We start from the raw sequence: 12292 nt of genomic DNA on the forward strand, positions 1-12292 counted from the left end.
ATCTTTAAAAAAAAAAAAAAGAAAAGAAAAGAAATGAACAAGGAAGAAAAGATACAAAAATTAAAGGATATGTTCCTTTGTCACAGGATGACTAGAAATGCACCACCGGCTTTTTAATTCCAGAAAAAGAAAATAAAACCCATGATTAAGAAAGAGGTGGTTTGGGGCTCTTTCCTGGTAAACAGGAAAGGATAAAACATCACATTTACTGCAGAGGTTATATCCCGTTGAGTCCATTAAGTGTCTGCTTTCGTCACTGTCCAGGAAAAAACTCTTTTAGCCAGAATTAACAGTTCTTTACCATTTTATGTTATGTAGTTATTCAGGGTGGAAAAAATCAAATGGTTTCTTTGCTTTTGTCCCTCTTATCTCCTGTTCTCATTTTTTTTTTCTCTTGTCGGCATATTCTTTCTTCTTCCCCTTCTCTTTCTCCTCTGGCTCCAGTTTTCTTCCCTAGCTGCCATCCCATACATCCAAACATATTTTGCCTATAAATGTACACAAATACATTCTGTGCTGCTAGAGCCTTTTAATTCTGTGGTTTCCAGTGTGGCCAGTTTAGACAGTCCTAATTACATACAACTAAGTAACACCTGAACTGAAGTGAGAAATCCCCATGCCTGTACTTCTGGCCTTTTGTTTAGCTGCCCTTCCCCAGGCTGTTGCTAATCTTTTCGGTGAGGCAAAGGAAGACCCTCATTTCACATGGACTGAGTTGCTCAGAATATCACACAGCTGGAATGGATATCTCCAAACTTCAAAATGACCATTTTGATGTGAATGGTTTTGATGAGAAGTTATTTTTTGATTATTTCTTATAAAATGAAAAACTTTTTTATACCTTGTAATTTCAGGGGAAGTCAGCTTTGTGGTCACATTTAATTCAGTTTCAGGACAGAGAAGAGAAGCAAGAGCACCTTGCAGAATCTCCAGGTGAGAGTTCATTGGTTTGTTTCTGCAGAACTGGCAGCATTAGACTATGTGAAGAATCAATACCATATGGCTTTGTCTTTACCTCTCTCTCAGGCTGAAACTTACCCACCTTGCCAGTAGTGGGATAAAGTAGAAGAAGCAAAATTACTTACTAGCTGTGAGATCTGGGAAAAGATCTTGGTCACTTGACCTTTCTGATCTTCAGCTTCCTCATCCATAAGACAGGGAAAATAATGTTAAGCTATGTAAAACTATAATGTTGATTAAGTAAGATAACATGTGGAAACCCCTAATGAATTATAAAGGATCATACAAGTATACCTTACTCTCACCAGTGTTAGGGTGTAGTGCATACTGGTTTTTTTTTTCCTTAAGTTTTATAACCATCATTAATAATCTTTTCCAGAAAAAACATCTATATATGTCTCAAAAGTCTTCAGGAGTCAGATTTCTTCAATTTATAGCAAGACACCACATGTTAGAAGTGTTATTATACTTTAGCTAATTAGAGTTATGTAGGATTCCTAGATGTTTTGCCTTCTGTGTATTTTTCTTTATGTTAAAATAACCATTTATTTCACAAGTAGTAGTAATGGTAGAAAGTTAGTAGATATAAAATGTTTTATACTGAATCAGCAATTGGGGAACCTTTTCTAAAATTACGGATTTTAGACATTCAGAAATGTAAAAAAGATAGTATTTTTTAAAAACTCATAAGCCAACCACCAGCTTAAGGAAGCATTGCAAATATGATTGAAGCATACCCTACTTCCATTCCCCTCATTGCAATACTACCCTAAATGTGGTGTTTATTCTTGGAAATAATAGCTGTCTCTACTGAGACAGCTAGGAATATGAATTTGGGGCACCTGGGTGGCTCAGTTGGTTGAGCGACTGCCTTCGGCTCAGGTCATGATCCTGGAGTCCCGGGATCGAGTCCCGCATTGGGCTCCCTGCTCGGCGAGGAGCCTGCTTCTCCCTCTAACCCTCCCCCCTCTCATGTACTCTCTCTCTCTCTCATTCTCGCTCTCTCAAATAAATAAATAAATCTTTAAAAAAAAGGAATATGAATTTGATACTGCATTAACTGGAAGCTCCACTAAATAGAATGTCAAGGTTCTGATGTCCCAAGATGTAACTATATTTGTAAAGATTAAGATCAGGTTTAAAAGCATTCTCTAGTATCCATCTCCTTTGCCCCTTTTTCTGTTGAGAAAAAGTAAAAATGCATTGGTGTATGTCCTGGAACTATCTCTAACACTTACCTGTGTTCATAGAAAATTTAGCTGTTCAGATCATAAGACCATAACCCAGATAGCTTACCCTAATTAGAAAAAAATTTCTAGGAAGAAATAGCCATTTGTAGGATGAAACGTTGGAAAATCGAGCTCAATTAAGTAAGGCAGGGAGATTGGAGGTATTTGGCCCTTTTGTCAAATGTGGCATGCGAGCATGTCCAGCTGTCTGGTCAAGTGCTGGGTAGTTGAGGTGGCAACCGGAGACTCAGCTGTTTGCAGTGGCCTTTTATTAGTCAGGGGGACCAGCAAAACTCAGAAGTCAAGGCTAAGAAGTATCAAATGTGTCAAAGCCTCATACAGTGAACACACACACACGAAGTATGAACACAGGCTATATATTTTACTGATCCTAAGTAGGATTAATGTAAGCCATGTAGCTTTTGAAATCAAATTTACTGTCTGTTAGGAAGGGTGGATTTTACTATAAATATTGCTCTAACACTTCTGATGCTTCAGCCCACAATTTTAAAATATGACAGTGTGATATATGTATAAAAACATTAGCTTAAAAATATTTCATTATTGAGAAGCGATGTGTTCTAATTATATAGAAATTAGCAGTTTATTGACTTTTCTGCTTTTAAATCTGGGTGGGTTTTTTTTTTTTTTCCAAAAAAATACTTCTGTTTACCAACTGTTAAGCATCCCAATTAATGGCAGTAAACAGTCTGCATTTTCATATCAAGGAGAGATCCTCTATGTACTTAGAAATTCACAGTATGTTTGAACACTGCTGTTACTAGCATTGAGCCAGGATGAGTCTCTGTGATAGATCATTACTGTTCCTTCCGAAGCAACACAAAACGGGAGTCAGAGATATTTTAAAGGTTGTAGAAGAATGGAAAAAGTCTGTCTTAACAAGAAGGTCATAGCAGGGTAGATTATCTTAATTTTTTTAAATAGATTCTATTTTTTAGAGCAGATTTAGGTTCATGGCAATATTGAGCAGCAATACAGAGATTTCCCATATACTCTCCACCCCCACATATGCATAGTCTCCCTCATTATCAGCATCCCCTACCAGAGTGGTATGTTTCTTATAGTTGATGATCCTACGTTGACACATCAGTACCCAGAGTCCATAGTTTACGTTAGGGTTCACTCTTGGTATTGTACCTTCTGTGGGTTTAAACAAATGTATAGTGACATGGATTGACCATTATAGTATCAAATAGTGTAGTTTTACCACCCTAATAATATTCTCTGTGCTCCACTTACTTATCCATCTCTTTCCCCTAATCGCTGGCAACTACTGGCCTTTTTACTATATCCGTAGTTTTGCCGTTTCCAGAATGTCATATAGTTAAGAGTCATGTAGTATGTAGCCTTTCCAGATTGGCTTCTTTCGCTTAGTAATATGCATTTAAGTTTCCTCCATGTCTTTCAGACTGTCTTAATTTTGATCAAGTCACTGCACCTAGTAGGCTAGTTCGAAGTTCTATTGCAGAGACAGGATCTCAGAATGCAACTAATCCTAGAAAGAAGACTGTTCTTGACATATTACCCAAAAGTTTCTGCCTTTAAAAATGTTGGCCAGGGGTGCCTGGGTGGCTCAGTTGGTTAAGCGACTGCCTTCGGCTCAGGTCATGATCCTGGAGTCCCTGGATCGAGTCCCGCATCGGGCTCCCTGCTCGGCAGGGGGTCTGTTTCTCTTTCTGACCCTCTTCCCTCTCGTGCTCTCTGTCTCTCATTCTCTCTCTCTCAAATAAATAAATAAAATCTTTTAAAAAAAATAAAAATAAAAATAAAAAAAATAAAAATGTTGGCCAGCTTAGACATAGGTGGTGTTCTTAAACCTTGCATCTTTGGACAAGGTTCCACTAAACTTTAAATGGATTTTTAAATCAGTTGGCAAAGAGTGGAGTAGGATGCAGGAGGGGGTGGAAATACTGCTTTTAAATGGTTATTCTGGGTCTAGCCCTAGAATTTTGAGAGACTCTTCAATTATCTTCATCAAAATTTTTCTGTTAGAGGGGCGCCTGGGTGGCTCAGTTGTTAAGTGTGTGCCTTCGGCTCAGGTCATGATCCCAGGGTCCTGGAATTGAGTCCCACGTCGGGCTCCCTGTTCAGCGGGGAACCTGCTTCTCCCTCTGCCCCTCCCCCCATGTGCTCGCTTGTGTGCTCTCTTTCTCTCTCTCAAATAAAATCTTAAACAATTTTTTGCTATTGAGATGCCTAGCAGTCATTAGAGCGTGCAGCTCTTGCTCTCAGGGTCCTGAGTTCAAGCCCCACATTAGGCATAGAACTCACTTTAAAAATAAAGTTTTTCTTTACTTACTTGCCTGTGGACTGTAGATGGTTCTATAAAAACAATGCATACAGTCTCTATGCTCTACAGACTTCCTGCCCATGTAGCAGCTTTGATTCAGGCAGATAGACAAAAAGAATTCCGGTGGCTAAATATTAAATCCACAAGTGTTTATGTTGAAGGAGAAAGTGGCCTGTTACATTTGAGTGTGTTAAAATAAGAAATAGGAATATAGGTATACATTTAAATCATGTATAAATTTCTCTTCTGGAGTAGACTTCATGGAAACCTTCTTAGAGTTTAGATCTCTAGGTGAAAAGTATGGCTTCACTCATTAACTGCTTTCTGCTCAGAGGCTTCTGAACTGTTCCCTCCAAAGTCACTAATAAATTACTATCTTGGTTTCCTGGGGCTGCCGTAATGAAACACCACAAACTGAGTGGCTTACACAACAACTGTCTCATGGTTCTGGAAGCTAGAAGTCCACAATCAAGGTGTCAGCAGGGGTGGTCCCTTCTGAGGGTTGTGAAGGAGAATCTGCCCCCTCTCCCCTCCTAGCTTCTGGTCATCTCAGAAATTTCTTGGCCTTTAAATGGCATATTCCATGTGTCTTCATCTTTTCTCTACTCCTGTCTTTGTATCCAAATTTCCCTTTTATAAGGTCATACACCAGTCACAATGGATTAAGGCACACCCTAATGACCTCATCTTAACTTGATCATCTACAAAGACCCTATTTCTGAATAAGGTCACATTCATAGGTCCTGGGAGATGGAACTTCTACGTCTTCTTGGGGGACATAATTCAAACCATAATATAACTACTATTGCCTACCTCCTATGTTGTCCTCCAACTATCTGGTTAACAGATTATTCACAAATCTCTTTCTCCAGCCCTGGTTCCTACACATCCATCCTTGATGGCCCAGTGGGACCTCAAACTCAGCATATCTGAAAACAAACTAATTATCTCAGCACCTCTCCCTCTGTCCCTGTTAGGCTTTCTCCCTTCTCTCCACATTATTTAATGGAAACCGTACTCTTCTCTCAATCAAGCTTAGAAGCTAGAAAGTCATCTGGAATATAACAGAAAGCCCAGTGGACATGACATCAGAACACTCTGCCCCTTTTGATGAATGTGTACAATTGGGCGGGTTTCTTGACCTCTTTGAGCCTCAGTTTCTTCATTTGCAACATTAAGATTAACAAATCCAAAGGAAAGTAATAATTCAATGAGATAATTTTTATTAAATCATTTTATATTCATACTTAATATTGTTCTTGACTCTTGGGTCTTGCTCACTTTCTACATCAAGTCATTAAGTTCTGTGGGGTTTTTTTGTTTCTTTTTTTTTTGCTTTGTTTTTTTTTTTTAAAGATTTTATTTATTTATTTGACAGAGAGAGACATCAACAGAGGGAACACACGCAGGGAAGTGGGAGAGGGAGAAGCAGGCTTCCCGCGGAGCAGGGGGAGCCCGATGTGGGACTCGATCCCAGGACCCTGGGATCATGACCTGAGCCGAAGGCAGTTGCTTAACCAACTGAGCCACCCAGGCGCCCCTGTGTTTTTTTCCACTGCATATTTCTCCTCTTCGTTCTCCCTGGCTGCCACGGTATTAGTTCATCCATAAGCTGGCCTGTGAAATAACTTCTAGCTCATCACCCTTATTTCTCTTAAACTGTCGTACTGTCACTGTAGTTAACTAACTAAAAAAGCACTCAGGAGCATAGCATTCTTTTCAGAATCCTTCCTGCCATCCTAGGAGTTGTACAGATTTCTATTTTGTCATTTAAGTCTCCGCCATCTGGCCCTAAATAGTCTCATTATCTTCCATGAGTATTTGTTGAGCATGTATGTGGTATGGGACCTGCACCAGGCCCTGTAGGTATTCTTTTTTTTTTTTAAAGATTTTATTTATTTATTTGACAGAGAGATAGAGAGCACAAGTAGGCAGAGAGGCAGACAGAGGGAGAGGGAGAAGCAGACTCTCCACTGAGCAGGGAGCCCGACGCGGGGCTCGATCCCAGGACCCCGGGATCATGACCTGAGCTGAAGGCAGCCGCTTAACCGACTGAGCCACCCAGGCGCCCCGGCCCTGTAGGTATTCTAAGAAAAGAATACGACTGAGCCTCAAGAGGCATATAGTTTAACAGTAATAGAAATGTTAAATTATGCTAAGTTTATATTAGGTGTTCAGTTTCACTGGTCCTGTTAGAGGTAATGACATCTAACAGTGTACCTTGGGAAGAGAAACTATTCAGGAAAGATTCCACAAAGAGGCAAAATTAAAGCTAAGTTTCATTTTATTTTATTTATCGAGAACTTACTTTGAGCTAGGGAGTATTCTAAGTGCTTTGCATCTATTTGAATAAGGTAGGTATTGCTACTGACCCCAATTTGCAGATGAGAAAACAGACCATGGAGAGGTTAAGTTACTCACCCAAAGTCAGTGAGCTGTTAAGTTCTCTGTAGGGTTTGAGAAAGCCATGTTTTTAACTATTAAGCTAGAGTGCTCTCAAGCTGAAATGCTAAATAGGCTGTAAACAAGGAGAAAGATACAGAAGTGTTAAAGGGTGAGCCAAAGACTTTAACAAATTGCATGGAGACATAAAAAAGAACATCATTTGGGGGCACCTGGGTGGCTTAGTCGTTAAGCATCTGCCTTCGGCTCAGGTCATGATCCAGGGTCCTGGGATCGAGCCCCACATCGGGGTCCCGGCTCAGCGGGAAGCCTGCTTCTCCCTCTGCTGCTCCCCCTGCTTGTGCTTTCTCTCTCTGTCAAATAAATAAATAAAATCTTTTTAAAAATGTTTAAAAACAAGTGTTTTATAAAGTACATCATATGTTTAAGAAACACTGATCAGGGAAGAGTGGAGAAAATAGGGTTCCAAAATAGAATGCCCAAAAAATGCTTAGGCCTGTGAATGCTCTTATTGTGGATGCCACTGCTCTTTAAATGTCAGGCTCCTCTTTATTAAGCCTCTTGCCTGCGCTCTGCTTCCAGAGGCATGATTCCTTCTTGTCGTCATGTCTCCCTCTAGCCAGGTTGCTGATTATGGTTTCAGTTCCTTTTCCTGTCTCATGATCTTTTTTTTTTTCTCTTTTTCAACCTATTTCTTACCACTAGTGTGGCCCTCTTTCATGCTATCTAATCATCTGGAGTGTAGAAGCGTTCTCTGAACTTTTTACTTTCTCCCCAAAAAGAGAGGTGTGCTTTCATTAACTACATACTTAAATGGTGAGAGTCTCAGGAAGACTAACAGCACATTCCCTGCAAGTCACTGGAACAGTTTCCTTGGTGTCTGTTACCTCTTGGGTATCAAGATAAAGCAGTGTTTCTAGTGACCCATTGAAAACTCCCATCTGAAACAGCCATGACAGATGGCCTATTTATCACCCACCTGGTGTGGAAGGCCCTCAAAAGAACTGCCTTTCGGTTGGCCTGGCCACAGTCTCTTTGTCCTGGCAGCGCTCATTCATACCTGCCAAGTATCAGCCCAGCCGCTGCCACCAGGTGCCGAAACATGCAGACCCTAAGACAACAGAATGTTCCAGGCCAGCTTCACATGTGTGTGTTTCTGCACTGTACCCTAGCCTCTCCAAAGTAGAATGGATCTAAAAATGAGAAAATGTAGGTTTAATATACAGTAAAACCCACATCTTAAATTCTCATGTTATCAATGTATTTGCAAAGTGTGATGTTACAATTTAGTTTTCATTTACAGATAGAAAAATGGAGATAAAGAAAGGGCACAGAACTCCACAGCATCCCATTTAAAGTGAAATCGAGCACTCCCAACTGCAATACGTTAGCCAACAATTGATTGCTTAGCTCTTGCTATATAAGGGAACAATTTTTCCTTCTTCTATAAATGTTAACCATTCAAGCTCCAAAGAGAATGACTCACAGATATTATACTTCTAAATGTCCATTTAGATTACTCACTTTGCATGATATACTGTACTTTGGATTCTGAACTTTGAAGTAGAAACTTACCAAACTAGAGAGCCCAGACTCTTAGATTTTCCATTTTAAACACTCTTTCACAGTATAAAGAAATTATGTGATTGTAATTTATGAACCCAGAGATAATTCACATACTTAGTAGCTTAATTTATAGACATTCCTTTCTTGTAGTTATCCAGAGCTATTTGAATGAGTTTAGAAAAAGACTGGTCCTCATGGCCAAAATTTGCACACATTGCATTATTTGCTAAGTGGGCTTTTATGATTCATTTTAAATTCCCAAACGCAGCCCCAGATTAATTAGAAAGAAAATAGCTGTTTTACTGTATTAATAAAGTAGCATCATTCAGGGGGAAAAAATGAGCTTTTCTGTTTTCTTTAGTTCTTATCAAAGTAATTTGAAAGTATTTATTTATAGAATGTGAACCATGTAGATTTTTTTTTTTGTCCTTGCTGTTATTTTTCTAATACTTTGCTGATATTTTTTTACATAGTTGCCCTTGGACCAGAAAGAAGAAAATCTGACTCAGGAGTTATGTTGCCAACACTCAGGGTCTCTCTTATCCAAGACATGAGGTATATATGCTAGCATTTGATGATAACTGTCAAATATTTATGGCTTTCACTTATATTGCTCAAATAATTATGGCTATGTGTATTTTTTATGTATTATGCTTATGTATTCTGAGGAAAACATTTTTTATAATCTTACTTATTTTACTTTTAAACTATTATTTTTTTCCTAGTATTAAATTCAAAGGGAAAATACAACTGAGAAGAGTTTTAAAGTAGCTAAATTATTTTATAAGTTCTTTGTTCAGTTTTTAAAATCTCCTTAAATACCTGCTGCCCACAGACACAGACCAAAAAAAATCTGCAAATAATGACAAGTTACTTGGCAGAAAAACTGCTGTCACGTAGGTTTAATTTGAAGTAAATGCAAATCTGAGAATTACCAGTTGCAATTACTGGTCTTAGAAATCGTGAGAAAGAATCGAGATATCTGGGCGCCTGGGTGGCTCAGTCGTTAAGCGTCTGCCTTCGGCTCAGGTCATGATCCCAGGGTCCTGGGATCGAGTCCCACATCGGGCTCCCTGCTCGGCGGGAAGCCTGCTTCTCCCTCTCCCACTCCCCCTGCTTGTGCTCCTGCTCTCGCTGTCTCTCTCTCTGTCAAATAAATAAATAAAATCTTTAAAAAAAAAAAAAAAAAGAATCGAGATATCTAAAATAGATTTATTGAATGAGGAAGACAGAGGCTTTTTTCTTTTAAACATTTTAGGCACAACACTTAGCTCTTAAAATATGCAGGCTTATAGTCGATGTTACAACATTAGAACACTTAACTTCCCGTTTATGGTTTATTGCTTTCTTAATATTAATTATTGATGTTTATTTGATTTGTCAGATACTTGGAACTGAAAAGCATAACTCTTTTTTTTTTTTTTTTTTTAAGATCTTATTTATTTAGGGCGCCTGGATGGCTCAGTTGGTTAAGCGACTGCCTTCGGCTCAGGTCATGATCCTGGAGTCCCGGGATCGAGTCCCGCATCGGGCTCCCTGCTCAGTGGGGGGTCTGCTTCTCCCTCTGACCCTTACCCCTCTCATGTGCTCTCTCTCTCTCTCAAATAAATAAATAAAATCTTAAAAAAAAAAAAAAGATCTTATTTATTTATTTGACAGAGACACAGAGAGAGAGGGAACACAAGCAGGGGGAGTGGGAGAGGGAGAAGCAGGCTTCCCGCTGAGCAGGGAGCCCGATGTGGGGCTTGATCCCAGGACCCTGGATCATGACCCAAGCCAAAGGCAGATGCTTAATGATTGAGCCACCCAGGCGCCCCGAAAAGCATAGCTCTTAAGAGTGGTGGCTTACTGCAGTGGTTACACATCCTGGCTTTACTGCTTGAACTGTGTGACTTTAGGCAATTTTTGTAACTTCTCTGTGCCTCAATTAACCCATCTCTGAAACAGAGATAAAAACTATTCTCTAGCTCATAGGATTGTTATGAGAATTAAATGAGTTAGTCCATTACTATAAAAAGTTTCAAGAAGTACTTGGCTCATAGTAAGTTTCAGTAAATGTTAGTTTTTGTTATCTGAATCAATTTATATATTTATATCTCCAATGCTCTTATTCCTTGCTAGACAAAATATAGTTGCTCTCAAAGAATCTTACGATTCCTTTTTTTATGTTATGTTACATCATTAGTTTTTGATGTAGTGTTCCATGATTCATTGTTTGCATAACACCCAGTGCTCCATTCAGCACGTGCCCTCTTTAATACCCATCACCAGGCTAACCCATCCCCCCACCCCCCTCCCCTCTAGAACCCCTCAGTTTGTTTCTCAGAGTCCATAGTCTCTCATGGTTCATCTCCCCCTCCAATTTCCCCCCCTTCATTTTTCCCTTCCTACTATCTTCTTTTTTTTTTTTTTTTAAACATATAATGTATTATTTGTTTCAGAGGTACAGGTCTGTGATTCATCAGTCTTAAAATTCACAGCACTCACCACAGCACATACCCTCCCCAATGTCTATCACCCAGCTACCCCATCCCTCCCACCCCCCACCACTCCAGTTATGATTCCTTTTGATGGCCAGCATGAGAATAGTTGTAACTCTGAGGGAAAAATGATCTCCAGCTCTCTTAATGGAAAAATAAAACCACATGTGTTCTACAGTGATTTCATAGTAGAACCTAACTTCTAAAACCTAATTAGGAGATGGTCACAACACATAAGGCTATCCTACTCCTGCCAGTTTTCTGCTTACTTACTTTTATCTCCTTCATGTTGTTCTTCGGGGAGAGGGGTATCCTGCTTAGATATACTCCCTTTGCTTTGTAAGAGACACAGCATAGCTTCCTGGTTAAGACCTCAGGCTCTGGAACCAGCCTACAGAGGTTGCTGTTTCAGCTCTGCCATGTACTAGCTCTATAGCCCCAGACAGTTACTTACGCTCCCAGTTTTCTCACCTCTGAAATGGGATAGTAACAGTCTTTCTCTCAAAATGTTGGTGTAAAGATTCAGTGAGGGGTGCTTGCGTGGCTCAGTTGGTTAAGTGTCTGACTCTTGGTTGCAGCTCAGGTCAAGATCTCATGGTCATGAGATTGAGCCCCGTGTCAGGGCCCAGTGCGGAGTCTGCTTGTCCCTCTCCCTCTCCGTCGTCCCCCTCTGCTCCTCCCCTGACCTGCACGCGCGCGTGCGCACACACAGACACAATGCTCTCTCTCTCTCAAAAAAATAAATCTTAAAAAAGGTAAAATAAAATAAAAAGATTCAGTGAGGTAATAAATCTAAAGAACCCAAAATAGGCCTAGAAACAAATATGTGTATACTTACTCATGCATATATATACATATACATTTATTTCTGCTTCCAACTTTATTTACGTGTGTGTGTATACATATACCTCACAGACAATTCTTTTTATTATTTATTATTTTTTTAAGATTTGATTTATTCATTTGAGAGAGAGAGCAAGAAAGAGCATGAGCAGAGGGGAGAGGGAGAAGCAGGCTCCCCACTGAGCAGGGAGCACGACACAGGACTTGATCCCAGGACCCTGGGATTGTGACCTGAGCCAAAGGCAGATGCTTAACTGACTGAGCCACCCAGGTGTCCCAGAAGTCTTTTTAGAAAACAACTTTGAGGGATGCCTGGGTGGCTCAATCAGTTAAGCGTCTGCCTTCAGCTCAGGTCATGATCCCAGGGTCCTGGGATTGAGCCCCACATCGGGCTCCCTGCACAGTGGGGAGACTGCTTCTCCCTCTCCCTCTGCCTGCCGCTCCCCCTGCTTGTACTCTCTTTCTGTCAAATAAATAAAATATTAAAAGTAAAATTGGTG

The 12292-nt window shown here is 40.0% G+C and overlaps 1 protein-coding gene across 5 annotated transcripts in view; it reads left to right on the forward strand.

Moving 5' to 3' along the window:
• Positions 1 to 12292, forward strand: part of DENND5B (DENN domain containing 5B) — a 188972-nt gene that overhangs the window by 142297 nt on the left and 34383 nt on the right. For 4 of the 5 annotated variants that reach the window (XM_045873671.3, XM_045873667.3, XM_045873668.3 and 1 more), the window contains 2 exons: positions 855 to 933; positions 8943 to 9024. In XM_045873671.3, the coding sequence (XP_045729627.2) occupies positions 855 to 933; positions 8943 to 9024 (161 nt within the window). The remainder of the gene's footprint in view (positions 1 to 854; positions 934 to 8942; positions 9025 to 12292) is intronic. The other variant, XM_045873672.3, reaches the window with a different exon arrangement.

This window comes from Mirounga angustirostris, unplaced genomic scaffold, assembly GCF_029215605.1.
Source record: "Mirounga angustirostris isolate CCGP_5_RB_7025 unplaced genomic scaffold, mMirAng1.0.hap1 SCAF_5, whole genome shotgun sequence".
Lineage (NCBI taxonomy): Eukaryota > Metazoa > Chordata > Mammalia > Carnivora > Phocidae > Mirounga > Mirounga angustirostris.